The sequence below is a fragment of the Carassius gibelio genome, chromosome A9 (assembly GCF_023724105.1).
Source record: "Carassius gibelio isolate Cgi1373 ecotype wild population from Czech Republic chromosome A9, carGib1.2-hapl.c, whole genome shotgun sequence".
In the NCBI taxonomy this organism is placed as follows: domain Eukaryota; kingdom Metazoa; phylum Chordata; class Actinopteri; order Cypriniformes; family Cyprinidae; genus Carassius; species Carassius gibelio.
In genome coordinates, this window is record NC_068379.1 from 12425406 (window position 1) to 12445851 (window position 20446).

General features: G+C 37.7%; 1 protein-coding gene across 1 annotated transcript; it reads right to left on the reverse strand.

The window, feature by feature from the left end:
• Positions 1–2932: 2932 nt before the first annotated feature.
• Positions 2933–20229, reverse strand: LOC128019642 (alsin). The gene is made up of 33 exons (XM_052605734.1): positions 19904–20229; positions 19590–19717; positions 17170–18531; positions 15969–16143; positions 15765–15861; positions 15192–15269; positions 14892–15080; positions 13900–14071; positions 13601–13790; positions 13449–13514; positions 13194–13356; positions 12974–13105; positions 11774–11902; positions 11631–11654; positions 9712–9782; positions 9185–9251; positions 8903–9102; positions 8619–8684; positions 7987–8085; positions 7685–7852; positions 7494–7605; positions 7283–7360; positions 7035–7162; positions 6775–6939; positions 6439–6556; positions 5384–5541; positions 5097–5213; positions 4624–4800; positions 4093–4138; positions 3938–3999; positions 3702–3851; positions 3485–3581; positions 2933–3160 (listed from the first exon to the last, which is right to left on the reverse strand). The coding sequence occupies exons 1-33, from the start codon at positions 19924–19926 to the stop codon at positions 3122–3124; spliced, it is 5046 nt and encodes a 1681-aa protein (XP_052461694.1). The 5' UTR covers positions 19927–20229; the 3' UTR covers positions 2933–3121.
• Positions 20230–20446: the final 217 nt, after the last annotated feature.

The following is a 20446-nucleotide window of genomic DNA, read 5'->3' on the forward strand; positions in this document are numbered from 1 at the left end:
CAGGAACCACCTGCCATCATGACCCACCTGCTACATGACCATCACGATTCACCTTTCATCTGCCCATCCTGATGATTGCCGTCCGATGATGTCCACACAGGGACTTCATCTGACGAAAGGGGGAGATGTAACAGATATGCAGGTCAGCGATTCATGGGTTAAATTCTGTTTTATAAATTCAGACTGTTGGTACTAAATGCCAGCCTGGCTGGACTTAAACTATTTACGATGCCCATGCGAGCTTCAAAGAAGAAACGAAAACCCCCAACCCAAATTCTTCCAACACTGGAGACAAAGGAACTTACGAAGTTCCTTACTTTCATTTTATTATTAATATGTATTTTAATTATGTTTATGGATTGCATAAAATGGTTAATCCTTGTTATGTGAAGAGTATAAGTTGCAAGCTTATACTTTAGGAAATGTCTCTCCTCACTTTAACCTTCTCAAAGAAAGCCATGTTTCTGCAACCCCCACTTTTGCAGGTCGTAAAGTTTACGACCACACTGGAGAGGAGAGAAGCCAAATCTTCTCCCCAATGCATTCTATGGAATGAATTTGTTACCTGTTAGTTTTTATGCTGTATAAATGTATTACGTATTCCCTTTTGGTACATTTAGATGTTTCCCAACATCTGCAGTGTTATCATGTGTTAAACAAATCTTTAAATGTGTAATTCGATCTAAAAATTAGATCTTTGGTCATATATATATTATGTCTAGTCTTGTTCTAATCGTCATGCTTTGACAGACCCATTTATCTAGAGCAAAGTAATGAAAAATGTATTTAATCTGGAATAATGAACTTGCTTTAATATTCCTGATGAAATCGGACAGGCCCTAAATCATCAGGGGTTTGTCTCAACCGAGACAAAGGAACTTTCCCTCCGCTTCAGATCGCGGACATTCATTGGATGCTCCCTCGAAAATGGGCGTGAACTATTTCAAGCTATAAGAATTGACCAAACAAGGTCCACCCTCTCTTCGCGCTCTTCTTGCTCTTCTTTCTCTTCTCCGTTCTCGGACACGCTGCTCTCCAACGTTGCTTCCGCGCGGCCGTAGGCCGCGCTCATAGCGCGAACCCCCTCAGCACAGGGGCTGAGAGAAAAAGCCATTTTAATGGCTCCTTTGGAAGCTTTCGTTTCGTTCGTTTTCTTTTCTTTTCTTTACTAAGTTTATTAAACTATTCGCCTCTCCACGCAAGGAAGACGAATTCTGGAACAATGTTTGTTGAACCTTTCAAATACCGCGCGAGGACAGAACAAAGGACCACGTGCTCCACGCTCACGCCAAGCGCAGCGTGCACGCGCGTCACATGGCCTCCGTTTCATGGCACATGGCTGTTTCAACGCGCAAAGCTCACAAGCTCGACGCCGATCTCACGCCACACTCACATGGGACACTTCTGCAAGTATCACTTTCTCTATGGAGATTTAAATGCTGGTTTAAAGTGTTGTTATGATCTGATTTGTTGTTGGCTTCTAAAAGTTACTGACTATGATTTTCATACCTGAGCTCCTTATGTGATCCCATTCTATTTTCTCTCTCTCTCTCTCTCTCTCTCTCTCTCTCTCTCTCTCTCTCTCTCTCTCTCTCTCTCTCTTTTATTTGGATTCGTTATGTATTGTATAAAGCTTACTGTTTGTATTGTCGTACGCATATTTACTCTGTGTGATTTGTAGTTTGATGTATTACTAGTTTAATTATTAAAAAAACATATACTGACGATTGGCCTGGACTCCACCCCACTCACATTACGAGTCACTGAAATGTTTTGGTCTTTAGCTACAAGCTCTAAATTTAGAAACTAAATTTATCATAAGGATAGGATAATATTTTCAGGGCCAGAGAATACTTTTCCTTGAATTATAAGGCGTGATAACTTTATTGAAAATTGATAGGTCTATAGTGGTGTGCTGGACATACCACGGTTTTGATCTGCAATAATTTACAGTAAGAGATATCACAATAATTGATATGAAGAATGTAATATTGACATATTAATGAGTAAATTACAGTGCCCTGTGATTAGTATTGGTATTGGCAATTGAGCTATTTTTCATAATCAATAAAATTAAATGTAACTGTCATCTGAGATATATATTAATCAAATTCTTGATTAATTATTCAAATTCCCTATATATCATTTGAGTTAATTACTATGTAAAACTCATTGTTGTTACAGGGTGTTGAAATGTACATGTTTCTTCAAGGGGTAACTGTACTGGCAGTCAGATGGTGGTGATGTGAGAGTCTCAATAGTAGTAATCTCTGTAAAAGAGTGCTTAAAGGGTTAGTTCGCCCAAAAATGAAAATTATGTCATTAATAACTCACCCTTATGCTGTTCCAAACATGTAAGACCTCCTTTTATCTTCAGAACACAGTTTAAGATATTTTAGATTTAGTCCGAGAGCTCTCAGTCCCTCCATTGAAGCTGTGTGTACGGTATACTGTCCATGTCCAGAAAGGTAATTAAAACATCTTCAAAGTAGTCAATGTGAACTTAGAGGGAAGTGTCAGCCACATTTAAAAAGTGAACAGCTTAAGTCATTTGTGGATTAATGCGTATTAGAGATGCGAACCGTTTAAAACGATTCAGTTCGATTTGGTGAACTGAATGATTCGTTCGTGAACGGGATATCCAGACTGTTTTGATTTGAACTCTCTCTCACACAGACACGGAAGAGAAGACAATGCTGAATTAAAGTCGTCGTTTTTGCTATTTTTGGACCAAAATGTATTTTCGATGCTTCAAAAAATTCCAACAGACCCTCTGTTGTCACATGGACTATTTTGAAGATGTTTTTCTTACCTTTCTGGACATGGACAGTGTACCGTACACACAGCTTCAATGGAGGGACTGAGAGCTCTCGGACTAAATCTAATATATATCTTAAACTGTGTTCCGAAGATGAACAGAGGTCTAACATGTTTGGAACAGCATATGGGGGAGTTATTAATGACATAATTTTCATTTTTGAGCGAACTAAACCTTTAAGGGAGATGAGCGGAAAGTGAGCTTATTTTTGAGACCTGAAATATATGAGCACATCTTGACTTGACCTGTAATCCAAGTCTCTTTAAATGAGCTGTGGCTGCTCCACTCACAAACAAACCCCTCCTATGTTGTCTTCTCAAGCTGAATCTGGTTGTAGCAGGCCTAAGGGCAGAGAAAGAGATTCAAGTAAAACGTGGAAGAGAATGAAACGGGACCAGTGCCTGCATGTGATGATGAGATTACCCTTAAAATTCATTCAAATTCTTAAAGGCTTTAGCTTTACAAATAAAACTTTTGGTTCATAAAACAAGCCCACTATATTTAAAGGGGTCATGTCATAAGTATTAAGCTATATGAAGTGATCAAACTAAGAATTTGTCAAGACTTTTAAATGAACAAGGTAAAATTGATATTTTAATGCCAACTTTATGATTTTGAAAGTATAATAATGGTACTTGTCCCTGAAGCTGTGTGAAAACAACTCACTTTGAGAGTTGTTAACATGAATCCAAGGTGTCCCAGCTGTAGACTGCCGTCTGTAAGGTCCTCAATCAGACTCACTTCAGAGCCCAGGTTTCTGATCCTACACATTCACAAGCGACAGGTTCTTTACATGGCCAGACAAACTGCACATACATTTATGTTTCAACTGAGAACGTCATTGCAATGAGGTCTACATGCAGTGAAAGGTTTAGAAAAGTACCGTGCGCGGAGCACCACATAGAGGAAGATTGGAAAGAGGTCATCCATGCACCACAGAAACTCTTTCCCAAGCAGAGCCTGCACATCCTGAGTGACCTCCTCAAAGGTCAGCTGAATCACTTGCAACTTGTCTGAGGGAGTGAACGCTGTGCTGTAGAAGCAGAGAAAAATAAAAAGATTGCTACTGAAATCTTATTGTTGTTGTCTTCTGCCTTTGTTACACATGACTATCTTCACCTGATCTGTTGCAGGGTTTCAACAGCAGTGGCAAAGCAGGCGTCTTTAGTACTAGGCAAGACCTGTCCATTAAATTCAAATGAACCAATAAAGTTATATATTTTCACAGCAGTGTCATTACTGATTATTTTCTTAGAAATGACAGAAAGCTTCACCTGCTTTTTCTCTCCCAGTACAGAGATAGAAACTGGCCAGAACTTTCTGGAAAACAAAAAGGCATTCGACTGAAAACTGTAAAAGCCACCGTCCATATTATAATATGTTATAACCACACTTTTTTAATTTAGAAGGCATTACGCATGCATTATAATGAAGGATACTCTTTTAAATCCCCATTTAAAAACACCGCATTATAAATACAGTCTTGTGTAGACTGACTACTGCGAATCGTGAGAGTGAATTGAATACTACTAATGCATTTTTGCAATGCCTTCTAATTAATTAACAATATTTAGCTTTCCAGATATAATTTGCCTTCATTTTTCATAATACATCCATTGTTTATCAACCAAACTTCTTCTGATCATATTTTCATGACATGTTCCATTTGAAAATTGTGTTTGTGCTATACATTTAACATAAATGCCTGTTTATGTTACGCGTCTAAATACTTTTTAGTGTCAGTATAATTGTATCATCAACATCGTTATAGAATAATATTTCATACTGTTACTTGTGTCACTTACTCTTGTACTGCAAGGAAGGCTAGAAGAGCAAGATCAGGCTGTTTGTTGAGTCTTAAAACACAGTTCCAGTACACCTCCTCCTCTCTCTCTTTCTCTAGTGTGTAGAGGGTGAAGAGAGGAGGGTAAAGCCTCGGCATCAACACCGGCAGGAGAAGACTTGAGCTGCTCACTAAACAACTGCAGCACAAACAACACAAGACTTTCAGAATGTAACTATATCTCTTTGTATATATCCATCAAATGTAATACTTTTATTCTGCAAGGATCCATTAAAATGATCGAAAGTGAAGACATGCACAATGTTACTAAATATTTCTATTGCAAATCAATGCTGTTCTTTTGGACTTTTTCTCTTAGATCTGAAACATACAAATAGATGATAGGTAGATAGATCAATATAAGTAACTGCAACTTAAAAGAGCAAAAGTCAGAAATAACAAAACAGTGTTTCAGTCATAGTGATGCTGTCTCACCCCTGCTGTGGAGTTTCTGAGTGTGTACTGCTGTTAAGAGAGTCTGTGCCCTCGTCTGAAGAACTGGAGGAATCCAAAATAAAACCTCCGTCCTCAGGGAGACCAGGAAACAGAAACCTGCCGCAAATATTTGTAACCCAAATATTAGAAAAAAAAAAAAAAAAAAGCTTCACAATGAGTAAAATGCTTCCTATCAGCTTTGAAAAATGCTCTGCTGGCTTTTAAAGCACTATGGTTTCTAGTAACTCATACTGAGACAATCACAGAAAGAACTGAACTAGGACTACCTGACTATTTGAAATATGCGTGTTAGGTATGACTGGATCTCCTCCACTGCCTGCTGTAGGAGGCGTCTGTTGGAGCCCACACCAACATAGGTCATCCTGTACACAGTCACAAGGGTCTCCAGCAGCCAGCCCAGTGGGTGAAGAGAGGTATCACAAGCCTAAAGAGAGTCGATACACCCCCGCCCCCCCAAAAAAGTTGCAAGACATTTAAAAAAAAAGTATGAATCTACACTACTATTCAAAAGCTTTTTTTTCTTTTTTCTTTTTTTAGAAATTAATACTTATTTATTCAGCAAGGATTCATAAATAGATCAAAAGTGAAAATAAAGACATTTATAATGCTACAAAAGATTTAAAATATATTAATTTATTATTACAATAAGTAAATAACTACTACTACTACTACTAATAATAATATATTTTTTAATATACGGTTTTCACAAAAATATTAAGCAGCACAATTGTTTTGACATTGATAATAATAACAGATGCTTCTTGAGCAGCAAATCAACATATTAGAATGATTTTTGAAAGATCTGAAGACTGGAGTAATGGCTGCTGAAAATACATATTTCCCATTATAGGAATAAATTACATTAAACAATTTTATAATGATTAAGAATTACTTTAACTTGCAAAATATCCCAGAATTACGTACTATGGTTACATAATGTAAGAAATTACTAAACCAAATTTTACAACATCTAAATCAAGACAAAAAACTATTTTAAAGAGGCACTTTATGGATGTCGCATATTAGTGGATCATGTCCACCTGTGGTCACTGTGCTAAGACACCTGTGATATATATATATATATATATATATGTATGAAGTCAGATATCTTTAATAGTTTGTTCAAAGTCCTTGCAAAAATGGCTCAGAAGAGTAGATCAAGTCTGAAAAAACTCTATAAACGGGTGTTTGCAGATGACCCTTGTTTTGATTTTTTCTTTATTTTTTTTTATATGATTAAGTTACATTCTTTATTGTGACCCAAGTGTCCAAATGTTTTTTTTGAGGCATCTGTACAGCTGTGCGGACTTGGAAGTCTCACCTTCATGAGATACCGCCGGATGTTGTTGTAGGAGTCTGCAGTAACAGGGCTCACATGTTGAGGAATCACCTCAAGACTCTCCAGCATCTTAGTCTGAGATCGGCTCAGCTCCTCTGCACTATAGACAAACATACGCCACTTATGATTTCTTCACGCACTATTCACATACATTCACGTCTTTTGTGTACCAAAGTTCAAGTTTTGTAAACTATTGAATTAGTATTCGTTTATTTTTCACTTTAACTATATGTTGCAGAGTATAAAGCATTTTGTATGTTACAAGCCTAATGTGATCACACCTTTATTGTTCATTCTTGTGTGTGTGTGTGTACATACCGATCTCTCTGTTGTCTGCGTCTGGCAGTGAGGGCAATGGCGATGTTCTCCCAGGCTTTCTCATACACTCCTTCACCAGGAGTTTCACAGCCTAATCTGCTCCAGCACTCATCAAACACTGCCTTCCACTTGTCTTCTGCAGGCACTGCGTGTTGACCAGCCAAACTACACACAGACATATAGAGTAAAAACACAGATTAAAAAATACTTAGAAATATACAGCAGGCCAAACCATTATTCATGAATCATGACACACTTACGGAATCTTTCTTTCTCTCCTCAGAGCTTCAAAGGGTTTTGTAAATGTTCCAGCCACTCTCAGACCGTCTCCCCAGTGACCGTCAAAGACCCCCTCCAAAGAGTCACCATTAGGCATGAACAGAACACCCTTCACATCCATAAAACCACAGGACATTCAAATACACAGAAGCATTAAGGTGCACAAATCACAAATAAGGTTTCTACAAATTTACTGTGACTGGAAACGATCACAATATTTCAAAGACACCTTTCCGCACAGAGTCCAGTCTTCTGAAAACTCGCCCTCAAAGACAGTGTCATCATCACAGAGAAGAGTCCCATTGCCCTATATCAGACAAAAGTCATCGGAAGTTGCTCAAATAATAGTACACACTGTATCTACTGCCTAAACAGCTAAAGAAGTGTATATACTGTATAACATAAGCAAATTACAGGCACATAATAACATCTCAACTGACCATCATCTTGTTATTAATGAAGTTTCCTTCATAATACAATCCAAACTGAGTAATAACGACTCCGTCTCCATGACGCTGATCATCGAGCCACATTCCCATGTATTTCTCTCCTCTGGGAGATAAGAAATAAATGAGTTGTTTAAGCAGGAGGATGTTTAAAATCTCAAATTTGGTAACTGTGATGTACATACCTGCTGAAGTCATCGCACACCCCATAGCCCGTTCTCTTCCCTTGAACCCACTGGCCCACAAACACACTACTGGAGGAAGGAGAGGCCAACTTTCCACTGCGTAACATGCCGTGACCGTGACGCATGTTGTCCCTGAATGAGCCCTCGTATACCTCACCTGAAGCATACCTGCAAAGACACAACACACAGGCCATGGGTAAGGTACTAGAAGACAATTCTACCAATTAAAGGAGTTCAGGGTACCCCATTAACTGATAATGTTTCAAAGAGCTTTTTTATACACACATTTACATAACTATTACCAAAATGTGCCGACGCCATGTATTTTCCCCTCCTTCCAGTGACCTTGGTAACGCTCAAACTTGTTGAAGGTCGTGTTGAGCATCATAAAATCTCCAAACCTACAAAGAGAAGAGAAATGGCGAGAATAAAAACATAAATAGTATATTTGGGGTGGATAAGATCTGTAATGTTTATGAAAAAAGTCCCTTACAGTATGTTCATCAAGGCTGCATTTATTTGAACAAAATACAGTGAACAGAAATTTGGAGAAATATTATAAAAAAGTTTTTTGTTTAAACCGTTTAAAATTGTTAAAAAGTTATTTATTCCTGTGGTATCAGTATCAGTGGTGTCATTACTCTAATCTTCAGTGTCATTCTAATGTGTTAATTCGGTGCTCAGAGACATTTTTTTTTGTATTACCAATGTTGAAAACAGTTGTGCTGCTTAATATTTTTGTGAAAACTACCTTTTTTTCAGGATACTTCAATGAAGAGAAAGATCAAACTAACAGTATTTATTCAAGACAGAAATCTTTATAAATATTATAAATGCCTTTATCTGAGACAATTTAATACATTCTTGTTGAAATAAAAATTGGTAGTGTATATAACAAAGAGTCTGCAAGCAGAGGCATGTTCATCTTACTGACCCATCCTCCAACCCGTTCTTGAATGTGCCACAGTAAACTGTCCCATCTGGCCACTTCAGGCTCCCTCTGTTTAAAGAAAGGACAACCGAACAACATTAATTCAACAAGCACCAGTGGATTCAAAGAAAATGATTTTGGCATGTTAGGCAGTACTACTGCTGGTGTTCCCGGAAACATAAAGGCATGACAGCCCTGCTTGTGTGATTGAGAGAAATATTTGAAAGAATGTTTTGTATTGTATAAAGTGTGTGAAAACAAATGGGCCATTATGGGCATGTACTCACTTGCCATGAAGCTTGCCTGACAGCCAACGGCCCTCATACGTAGCATCTTTGAGTCGACCCTCTTTGCTGAAAGTGTAGGTGGAAGTACGTGACACAGAAGTTTGACCTTTCTGGCTGCTTCTAGACAAACACGTCCTCCCATTCAGGCCTACAGTAAGCACGTCCTCAATGGCCTGGTTAATGGCTTTTAACCACTTCCCCTACCAGAAAGCCAGTGGGCGGCAGAATTAATGCAGAGCAGAAAAACATCTCAATCAAACTCTGACTGCATCAGTGCATTACCTTTTCCAAAGGGGACACTGCCAGAACAACAAAGCTATCTTCAGGTGTGGTCACTTTAAGGCCATGTCTAGTAATGACAGTCATAGATTAAACTGGGGCAGAAGCTTAATTTGTTGGTTTATGGCAGGGTTGGGCCACTTCGGTCCTGGAGGGCCACTTCCCTGCAGAGTTCAGCTCCAACCCTAATCAAACACACCTAAAAATGCTAATCTATGTATTCAAAATCACTAGGAGGCTACAAGCAGGTGTGTTTGATTAGGGTTGGAGCTGAACTCTGCTAGACAGTAGCCCTTCATGACCGAAGTTGCCCAACCCTGGTTTATACGGATTTATTTTTTTATTTTTTTATTTTTTGGTATAGTCACAACAGTGTCCTTAAAGCTTCCATACAGCAAGTGCAAGACCATTTCAGACCATTTAACAATTAATGAAATGTCATGTGCTAAACTAAACATTACTAAAATGTACTAAAGCGGCAGGAAACTGAATGAACGATAACAAAATGTTGAGATACTGAGATAACTTACTGGCCCACATTTAGATCTGAGATGGGCTCCACCCACAGTGTAGCAAGTGGATAAATGTAATGAGATGAGAACTGCAGAAACAGAGAGAATTTAATAAGTTAACCACTCTCTCATCTACAGTACATTAAGAAGGGAAATGAATAAAACAGGTTTGCCTGAAAGAAAAAAAAAACACATTAGCCATATTAAACACTGTCAGTACCTCGAGGAGCTTCACGCACACCCATGTACAGTACCTACATAAGAAATATTATATGCTCTCTTGAAAAAGGGAATCCACATCCAACAGCCAAACATATTACTACAACTGAGGCATAAATCAGTTAAAAAGATCCATTTTATTTTATGGAAATAAAAAGTATGTAATGAAATAGTATGATATGATGTGATATGATATGGTATATGATGTGCTATGACATGATATGATAGTATAGGTGAAATAGTGCCCCTCTGAGGTGTGTGATCAGTCAGACATTGTGAAAACTGATATTAAAAGCTTGTGTAGACAAGGGAGGAATTTTAAACTTTTAAATGTTATCGTCATTTTCAAACTGGTAAAATAGACCAAGAAGAAACAGACCAACCAAGCATTCAGAGAAAACAGCAGAGCATACCCAGTTCAAGTTTCAAAAACCACAAAGCAATATGAGGCAATATGCCAGCAGTCTTTAAAAGAAGCACGCACACACACACACACACACACACACACACACACACACACACACACACACACACACACATTGGGGTTTTGTGTTTTAGGCTGACTCTCCAAAAACAAAATGATTTTCACACGGTACAAATGCTATATTTTCTATCCAATAACCCTACCCCTAAACCTAACACTTACAGAAAACGTGCACTTTTTTTGTTTTTCAAAAACAAAACATTCTTTAGTATGAATTTATTTTCGTAACCACAACATAAAAAATTGCAGGTTCTACTGTGGAGACATTTGGTATATACCTGGACCACACACTCACAGACTTTATATGGAGTTTATATGGAGCTTCAGTGTTAAAAATGAGAAGCCAGTTGTTTAAAACCGGTTGTCCTAACTATTTTGATTCCATTTCTGGTGTTTTAAAGGTGTAAAGATAGTATCATTAGTAAATGTACCATTATAGTATTTATTAACATTTAAACTAGCTTATATCTTTATGTTTTAATTTTTCATTCTAACTTTTAATATGATCTTTTGTCTTTTTAATATATATATATATATATATATATATATATATATATATATATATATATTTCTATATACAGGAGCTTTATATTTATATTAGTTTTAGAAAATATTTTCTAAATATATTTAATAGATTAGAATTATAATATATTATATATATTTAGATTATTTAGATTACATTATTTCAGTTACCTGCCAAAACATTTCAATTTTTTTTCCATCTAACATTTGCATTTTGTTTAAGCTTTACTTCAATTAAACGCATGATAACAATGCTAGCTAATAATGAGAGGGAGAATGTGCTGCAAATGACACAAGCTAGACTTGAACTCATGTTGGCACACTATCTGCCAGGCCCTATCTTCTACACACTAATCGGTTTTAAACAAGTTTAAAGTTGGGCACAAAATATGTAGTACATAAAGATTCCACACTAAAGCAAGGTTTTCATTCATCTTTGTTGCCCACTCTTTCCTTAAACCTGATTACAACATAGCATGAATCTACATACATCATTCCTCAGCTGAATAATGAACTTCAGTTAGCCCGAAAATAAAGAAACCCCCCAAAAAAAACACTGCAAAAGAAGCCAGCTGATAATTCAGAAGGGAGAAACAAAAGGCCTTAGCTTGGAAAACTTCCATCGGACAACCATTTTTGTTTTTTCAATGTCTCAAGTCTTAAATTACACAATGATTATGTGAAGGAAGGAACTGAAACACACAATACTCACAAGCTTCTTTGAGGGAATAGTGCCCTGAATGAATGAAAACAATAAAAAAAGAACATGAATGAAAAAAAAATAATAATAAATTAAAAAAAAATGGTGTAATGAAAGTAACAGGGTGGTAAAATTTTGTGCTAAAATGAATGAACCTGTGCATGAACCAGCACATCATTGAAGAGGATGAACCAGCTTGCAGAGAATCTCCCAGCGTTCTGTAACACCAGAGCTTTATTACTGCTCTCACAAACCAGACGACGAGACGGCTTACGCAGGGATTCCTGAGAAAGAGAAGATCACATATAGAGAACTCCACACATGAAGACACATATCATGTACACATGCATCTGTTCGGCCACAAACAGATTTCCACATTAACCATACAGAAATGTATCTGAAACTTGTGGTCATATCTGACACTGTTTGGTCTTGCAGCATGCTGACCAATTCAACTTCATTAAAGGAAGTAGTAACTAGGTCGACTTAACCACATTATATTATATAAAATATATTATATATATATATATATATATATATATATATATATATATATATATATATATATATATATATATATATATATATATATATATACACACACACACTGTACAGTAACAATTGCTGCTGTCAGGGTGGGAAATTAATACCAGCCAAACCAAATTATTTTGCAATTATTTTGTGTCAACCACTACAGCAGGCAAACATTTCTTATTAATATTATTTGTTAATTAAAACAATTCTCAGATTGACCCAGAAACTGTTGCTTAGTAAAGAGAACATATGTGGTATAAATGAAAAGTCAATCTGATTTACTTCTAGTTTGAATATTGATAGATTGTTAGTGCTCAAATGTACAGTACAATGCAAGTACTCTTCACACTCACTCGCTCACTCGTGAGAGTGTTTTCACACTTGCTATATTTCTCTGAGCGTTTAAACTGTGTTTAATTTATGTGAAACATCAGTGGTCAAAACTTCATATGCTTTGTGTGTTTGCTCAATTTCATTCACAGAAGAATTCTTTTAATGGTTCTTGAGCAGCAAATGATCATGTGACACTCAAGACTGGACTAATGGCTGCTGAAAATTTAGCTTTGGAAATACAGGAACAACTTTTACAATACATTCAAATTAAAAATAAAAACATAAAAAATATTGCCAACCCAAATCTTCTGAAGAGTAATGACCATATTCTTTGATTTATATGTTGCTATACAACAAAAGCAATGCAAGCTATGGGAAGCTGTACATTGACCTGTCAGACAGGTACCATCATCAGAAGCCAGGACTGCAACTATGTATCTGCTTTTGAATTAATTAACAGCAACAAAATGTTATATTCTGCACCATACCGAATTCTTTCCTTTGAAGTTCTTCCAGAAACTGAAAGTGGCCTCAGCATCTCTTCTCTGCTTGCTGACAAGGCGAGCTAAATCTTCATATTTGGAGCAGCCATTCTGAATCCATTCATATTCCTCAGTGCTCTGAGACACAATAAAAGAATGTGTCATGTATATTTAAGCCACTTGAACTCCTTTAAAGAGCGTAATGAGAATCACATCGTTTTCTTACCACTTCAAAGCAGTGGGCTAGTTTCAGAAGTAATCTGTTATACCCATGCAGGTGCTGCAAAGGCATATAAAACAAGTTGACTAACAGATCATAGTGTGATGTGCTCTTCTCCTTGGACTCTAGCAGAGTCTGTATCAGCTCCAGTTTCTTCCCAAAGCATTCTCTGAAGAAACAGATCATGCATGAGCAAATGTATTATTTGCATATATTATTATGATGCCAATAGATACTATATTAATGATTATGACAACGCACTGTGAGGGTTTCAGCAATGACTGGAATCCTCCCATAACAAGAAAGTTTCCTACTGGCTCGCAGTACCTGAGGATAAACATCATCTCTGGTGTCATCACAGAGAATGTAAAATATAAACGATGCTATTCTATTTGAGTTTGCATAGTACTTACTCTTTATATGTGTCCATGAATATGTCTGTGCTCTTGATCAAGACCAGTGTTTTGATCACTTTGCCTCGCTGCAGGAAGTTGGTGAGGGATACTGAGTGCTGTCCCGTCAGATGGCAAAGCTTGCTGAAACTACCAGCCATCTCTTGAAACAGCAACATGGAGGACGGACCCAGAGACAAGGCCAGACCCGCTACATTATGGCAGAGCAGATGCAGTCAATATTCAATTATATAACCCAATAACAATCTATTATCCAAACAATCCAAAATGTGCAACGAGTAAATCAATCTGTTACATACCACGCGCTAACAGGGGGCTCAGGATTTGGCTCTTCACCTTACTGAGGGTGCAGTAGAATTTCCTCTCCGCCGAAGCGAGTTCATGGATTGTAGCTATGAAACCCATTGCGTTCTGATCAGCCAAGGCCAAACAATTCAGTCCTCCTCCAAACACTTTGCTCACATAGCCAATCTAAACCAAGGACACAGCCAATTAATAGCAAATTTCTGCTTTACATAAAAAAAAAAACACATCACAATTATGTTTTATATTTTAAGTTTTCTTTTTAATTTGTACATTAATTTACAGTAATTTTATGCTTTTGTCATTTTTTATTTGATTTAGGGTTAAAAATTACTTTTTATAATATTTTTTATTTTGATTTAATTTAGCAATTTTTGGTTTTTCCACGTTTCTAATTTTCGTTTAGTTTAAGGTTTTCATCTATTATTTCTATTTTCTTTCAGATTTACTGACAAAAATAAATCTATAAGTTATATAAGTTTATACAGTTTATAATATTTACAGTTACAGTTTATAATACTCCGTTTATTTTTTAGATATCTTTTGGAATGTCTATTTTGCCATTATTTTGATTATTAAAGTTTCCCCCTTTTTCTTTGTTACTAATTTTGTGGTATGTACTGTAGTGATGTACTCGGTGTACAAAAATCTTCAGTAAGGTAGAATGGCATCAGCTAATTTATGAGTTTATTATGTAAAATTAATAAATGTGGATGTTATTTTACAAAACGGCTTACATGTTAAGAAGGAGTTACACCACACTCACGATCACCAAGGTGCCAGACAAACAAGCCTGAAAATCTCAAAAAATGAACTGTATATGCCCTGAGGATGGTCGTTTGACCGAAAGCTTGGTGATTAAGTTTGCTTAAAGGATTTCAAGTGTGCAGACAGTTTATTTTTTGTTCTTTTTTGAGACAAAACGGCTTACACACAGTAAAAAATAACTGTATCAACAGAATAAGCTTTCATAACCGTCTGTACGAACATTGATGCAGAAAGGCAGAAGGGTGGGCGTCTGGGTGCAGGTCCCGGAGAGGTGATGAGCACTGACAGTGTTCTCCAGCACCTGCTCTCCGCTGTAGTACAGTATGGGCTGATAACAGTCTCCATCAGCCAGCAGCAAAGTGTGCGTTTGTCCTGCTGCCACGTCCCACACACGGATACCCTCAGAAATCTAACGTCACACAAGAGCACATTCATTTTTATCTGAGGAACTGCATTTATTAAAAGGGAAGGTCTGCAGAAACGGTGATTGCATATCATAAAAATATTAAAGGAGGTATACCATGGTGAGATTGGGAACTGTGCTGGGAGCATTCATACGACCCAACTGTCCAAATGTGTCACTTCCCCAGGAATAAACCTGTGACAGACAAGAAATACACATTTATTGTTAATGAGAAAGAGGGGACAGAAGAGACAGACCATTTAGGGATCCAGATTTATAATAACAATGAATGTAATAATAAAAAAGTATATAAATAAAACTAATATAACACTGGTTTAAACAGTGACCTAACATGAGCTACAAGGTGTTCAATCAACCTCATTGTCCAACCGAAGGTTTTTATAAAGCAAAAAAAAAACATTTAAATGCAATAACACAGTTTCTGATGAGAAAACAATATATTAAAATTAAAGAAATGAGACCCAGGCTGCAGTGCCATCATTTGCAAGGCTTTACTAGATAATTAGTAATTTCCTCATAGATATACAGTCTTGTACTTTGAGTCTTTTTTATACTCATGTATATTTTTGCTATAAATCAGTTCGGGCCTATAAGTCTAAACTGAAGAATTGTACAGTCACTGTTGCAGCCTATAATCAAATGGAGAAATATTTTGAAGTCCCTCTCTACCTGACATTGAGCCGTCAGTGCCAAGGAGTGATTTGCTCCAGCAGTGATCTTGACAACTTCCTTTTTACTTAAGCTTTTGATGCAGAGAGGCTGTAACCTGTAAGGGTAAAACCAAAATATTTTTTTCCAGTCATGCACAGAGGTCAAGGACATGAACAGTTAAACAGACAACACACTTATTTGTTTATGAGGGCTCTACTGTACCTGGGCAAACAGTCTCCATGACCCAGCTGACCTTCCTGGCCACTCCCCCAACTCCACACCTCAGTGTAGAGAGAAGGAAGGAGATCTCTGGATTCTGAGGTAGAAGTACAGGTAGTAGTCAGGGCACCCACTGCTGCTCTTAAATGGTTGATTCGATGACAGCCAGAAGGTGACACTGAAATTCAACAGCATATTAAAAATGTTCCTCATGCATATGACCAAATAAGTCAAATTTCTACAACTGTGGTTTTTAAAGGGATAGTTCACTCCAAAAGGACAATTCTGTAATCATCTACTCACTCGATGTTGTTTTCAAAGTTCAAACCTAAAGATATTTTGAAGAAGTTATGATGACCTTTAAATTCCATCGTACAGACAAAAAACACTTCTCAAAATATCACGTTCCACAGAAAAAAAACAAGTAATTCAGGTTTTGAACAACAAGATATGAGTAAATGATGACAGAATTGTACATTTTGGGTTAACTATCAGTAAACGGGTCTTGCTGTCCAACAAGACATCAATTAAGATCAATAAGACCATTATGGATGCAATATCATACAAAAGAAAAGCTTTCAGTAACCAATGCCATTGTAGAAATACCCTGTGTGCAGACATCCATGTTTCATTTCTTCTGCGAGCAAAAGTATTTTGCATGAAATGGGGTTACTAAGATAAATTAGTAATACCAAGATAAAGTAAGTAGTATTTGGCAGGTCATGCTTTACTATGTTCTTACCATGACTCAACAACGTGGATGGCAACTAAAGCAAGCTGATGAAAAACAATTGCTGCATTGCTACTGAAACATTTACATTCATCTTTACAATTTTATTGCAAAATAATGTTGTTGTTTTTTTGGCATGTTGTGCATTTCTACAAAGTTATTTTGCAGGTTCTGCTAATGTCTCACCAATAAATTGATATCCAGCTGGATAACATAGATAAGGTTTTTCCAAAAACTGCAAAAAATGACTGTAATAATAATGACTTATAATTTACAGCTCGTTGCAAATATTATTTTTTTGTAAAAAAAAAATAAATAAATAATAATAAAATAATAATAAAATAAAAACTTCACTAAAGATACTTAATATTAGCTGGGCAACTAAAAATCTAAACTACAAAAAAAAAAAAAAAAAACTTCTTGTTGAGCCCTGAATGTTATAGAATGTTATTTATCATTTTAGGTTCACAATACCTGGAGAGAAGCCATGTGAAGACCCTCTGTGATTATGTGCTTCAGTGTCCTCTAAAATGATGTCTGTCAGACTGGTGCTCTTCTTGCCTTGAAGAGGATCTGCTGGACAGAGGTCCATTCCAGTGGGCTCCCCTCCTTCCTCACAGGCCTCAAATAAACATCCATTGCTAATCACAAGGTCACTGATGCAAATGCCTCCATCCACACTTGAGTGCTGTGAAGAATCGTCAGAGGTGGACTCCAGTGTTGATTTCAAATGGAGCGAGTGTTTCCGGTCTATGATAGTATCTGATGCACAGCGTTGTCTGCCAGAAGCTGTGATACTATCAGTTCTACTCAGTGCTGGTGAAGAGGGACGTAGTGTAAGCTCATCTCTTTGCTCTGATTGGAAAGGACATGTAAGTGATGTCTGACGGCTCAGAGGATGGGAACCTGCCGAAGTGGTGGCCTCGGGTTGCTCAGCGAGGGTCTGGTCTGAAATTCTTTTGAGGTAGTCTGTAAGAGCTTGCTCATCAGGGTAGGGAGTGTTTTTGGTTCGTCGTAGACGTGGATGTCCAGTCTCAGTTAAAGCAGGATCTGGCTGAGCCTCCTGACTTGTTGCATTTTTCTGAGATCCGACTGAAGAACATGGGTCTTCGCAGATGTTCTTCGAGGACAAAGGGGCTACTTCGAAGTGGGGCGAGGAGCTTTTGCTTTGTGGTGTCTGAGCTGGAGAACTCGGTCCTGACCGACGACCTTCTTTATAATCATTCAGTTCCACTCCAAGTGGGCAGTAATGCTCATCAGAGATAATAACATGGTCATCCTTGTCAATCATGGTGTAAAGGCTCTGCTTACACTGCCCACATCTATCCTGAGCTTGCTGACTGTCCTCTGGGGGAGAAAGAATCTGAACCAGAGCCAGGCTGTGGAACCCACCACAAGCGATCTGAACCACATATCTTCCCACAAGATGCTCCACCTTCTGGGGTTTCCATACCGGGAATACACTGGTGACTAGTCCCAGCTGGCAGCCGCTACCCCAGGCCCACACCTCATGCTTCCTTGACAGGGCCAGAGTGTGCTGTGCTCCACAGGCCACATTCAGGACTCGGACCAGTTGCGGAGGATGGGTCTCGCCATCCACCACACTAACGGGAGTGGGACTGGGTACCTGGTCCATTCCAGAGATGCCACACTGGCCATGAGAGTTCTCCCCCCACATGTGGATGAGGCCATCCTCTGTTACAGCAGAACAGTGATAGCTGCCCGCTGACACAGAGATCACACGCTGACCGTTCAGGACACTTTCTATAACAGGGCCAGCAGGCTGAGATTCGACTCGTTTCCACGGCTGCTCGCCAAAACTATACACATGCCCATCTGAGAGAAGAACGTATTAACATGTGACAATTACATCCAAGAGATCATTTTATGAAAGTTTATAGAAAAGCATTAATTGTAACCATACAACATACATTTTTTTAAGGTGGGTGCCAAAAAATGTTAATCACTGTCCACATGTACATGACTATTTGGTGTTCAGTAGACCAAGTTCTATATTTGCAAACAGTGATGACATTTTTATATTTATATTCCAGAATTCTGACTTTTTTTAATCGAAAATCGGAAATTATCTCTCACAACTCTCTCTTGCTTTTTTTTATTTTTATTTTTTATAAATCAACTTGTCATTCTCTCTTTTTTTCCCATCAGCTCAGAATCAACAGTTTCCCACACTTCTGGCATTTTTCCCCCCTCAGAACTGACTAACTCACAATTGTAGAGATATAAAGTCTGAACTAGGAGCTATAAACTTGCATTTGTGAGAGAGAAAAAACAAAGTCCGAACTGTTTGAAAATAGGTAAATGTTATAGGTTTAAATAGCTATTTCATATTGTAACTGTAAGCTAACAGAATATGCCCCCTATGAACTGCATATGTAAATATTATGTAGATCTACTGTTTAAATCTAATTTACGCTTTAAAAGTCGGGTAACCATAGCAGGTGTCATCCATGGTCTGTTGTTTAAATGTCTGCGTTTAGCTTCAAATTGAGTCTTTGACAACAGTATTCTATAAAAATTATTTGCATTCAGATTCTGACATCCAAAGGCACAACAATAACTGTGACATCTGCTCCAAATTGGTCTATAACTGGTGAGGAAGTAAGGTAGAAGTAGGATTTATACTATTTCTCAACAACAACAAAAAATAAATAAGTAATAAATAAATAAGTCCTGAAGAAGAAAAAAACAACCATTCAAAGAGTCAGATAGAGGGTCTAAATCAGCCATGGTTATGTAAAATATTCCCGATTTGTCACTGAAAAAAAAATAAGTATAGACAAATCTAAATGGATTTTAGAGGAATAAATGCAGCTGTAAGCGAGTCGTTTCCTCTTCATTTCCAGCTTACTTCACTTGTCAAGAGATCTTACCTGTCAGCAGAAGTCCATGTGAAGTCCCCAGTGCAGCATGAAGCACTGGCCTGGACAGCAGCAGTCTCTCCGGGGTCACCCTGCAGGAATAGCCCTGCCATCTGTAGAGCACACCTTTCTCTCCAGAGCTGGAACAAACAAATTCGTTTTGAACGTGCATGAACAACAGATGCAAAGAGCTGGGTAAACATACTTCAAAAGTAATTTAGCGTTCAACTGGACGGGAAAATAGCATTCCGGGTTGTAACGAGACGAGAGGGAATAAATAATAACACAGTACACAGTAACACGTTATAACAGAAATAAGCACACACCTGCTCTGTTCCTCCATCAGCATAATTTACTCCATTTTAGACGGTGTGACTCCAGCACCTCAATGGCATCCAGGAGTTATCTAAACGCACTTCACAAGCGAAAGTGACTGACATACGCACTCACACTCAAGCACTCACGAGATGTTCTTATCGAAATTCAGCTCGTCACACGCTGAAACCGCACAAGAGCGGATTTACTAAACTTGTCAAACGGTTTTTAGTTAAACGTGACATCCTGCAGTAGCTCACGGAAGAACGGTGCTCCTCTTTGATATATATGATACGCTCGCGACTCAACTTGTCATAAGGATCACTCTGAAGTTTGTTGTGGGAACTACGGGAAGCGCGGAGGGTCAAAATAGCCTCATTGTGCAGATCTACATAAAGCGGTTGTTTTGTAACGCTATTAATAACAGTTCTGTAACTTTGGTAATGTATATAATCAGGAAACTGTGAAAAATAATGTAATAATCAGCAACAAACTAGTAACTTGCTAATCATGCTAGAAACATGCTAGCAACATTCTAGTAACTTGCTAATCAT

What these genes read in the sequence shown, in the direction of transcription:
- LOC128019642 (XM_052605734.1), bottom strand. Translation starts at nt 19,926, where the DNA reads ATGCTGATGGAGGAACAGAGCAG. An exon ending in ACATGGACTTCTGCTGACAG is followed by an intron (nt 18,532 to 19,589) that starts GTAAGATCTCTT and finishes TTCTTCTCTCAG; the next exon opens with ATGGGCATGTGTATAGTTTT. An exon ending in TCAGATCTAAATGTGGGCCA is followed by an intron (nt 9,252 to 9,711) that starts GTAAGTTATCTC and finishes TGTCATTACTAG; the next exon opens with ACATGGCCTTAAAGTGACCA.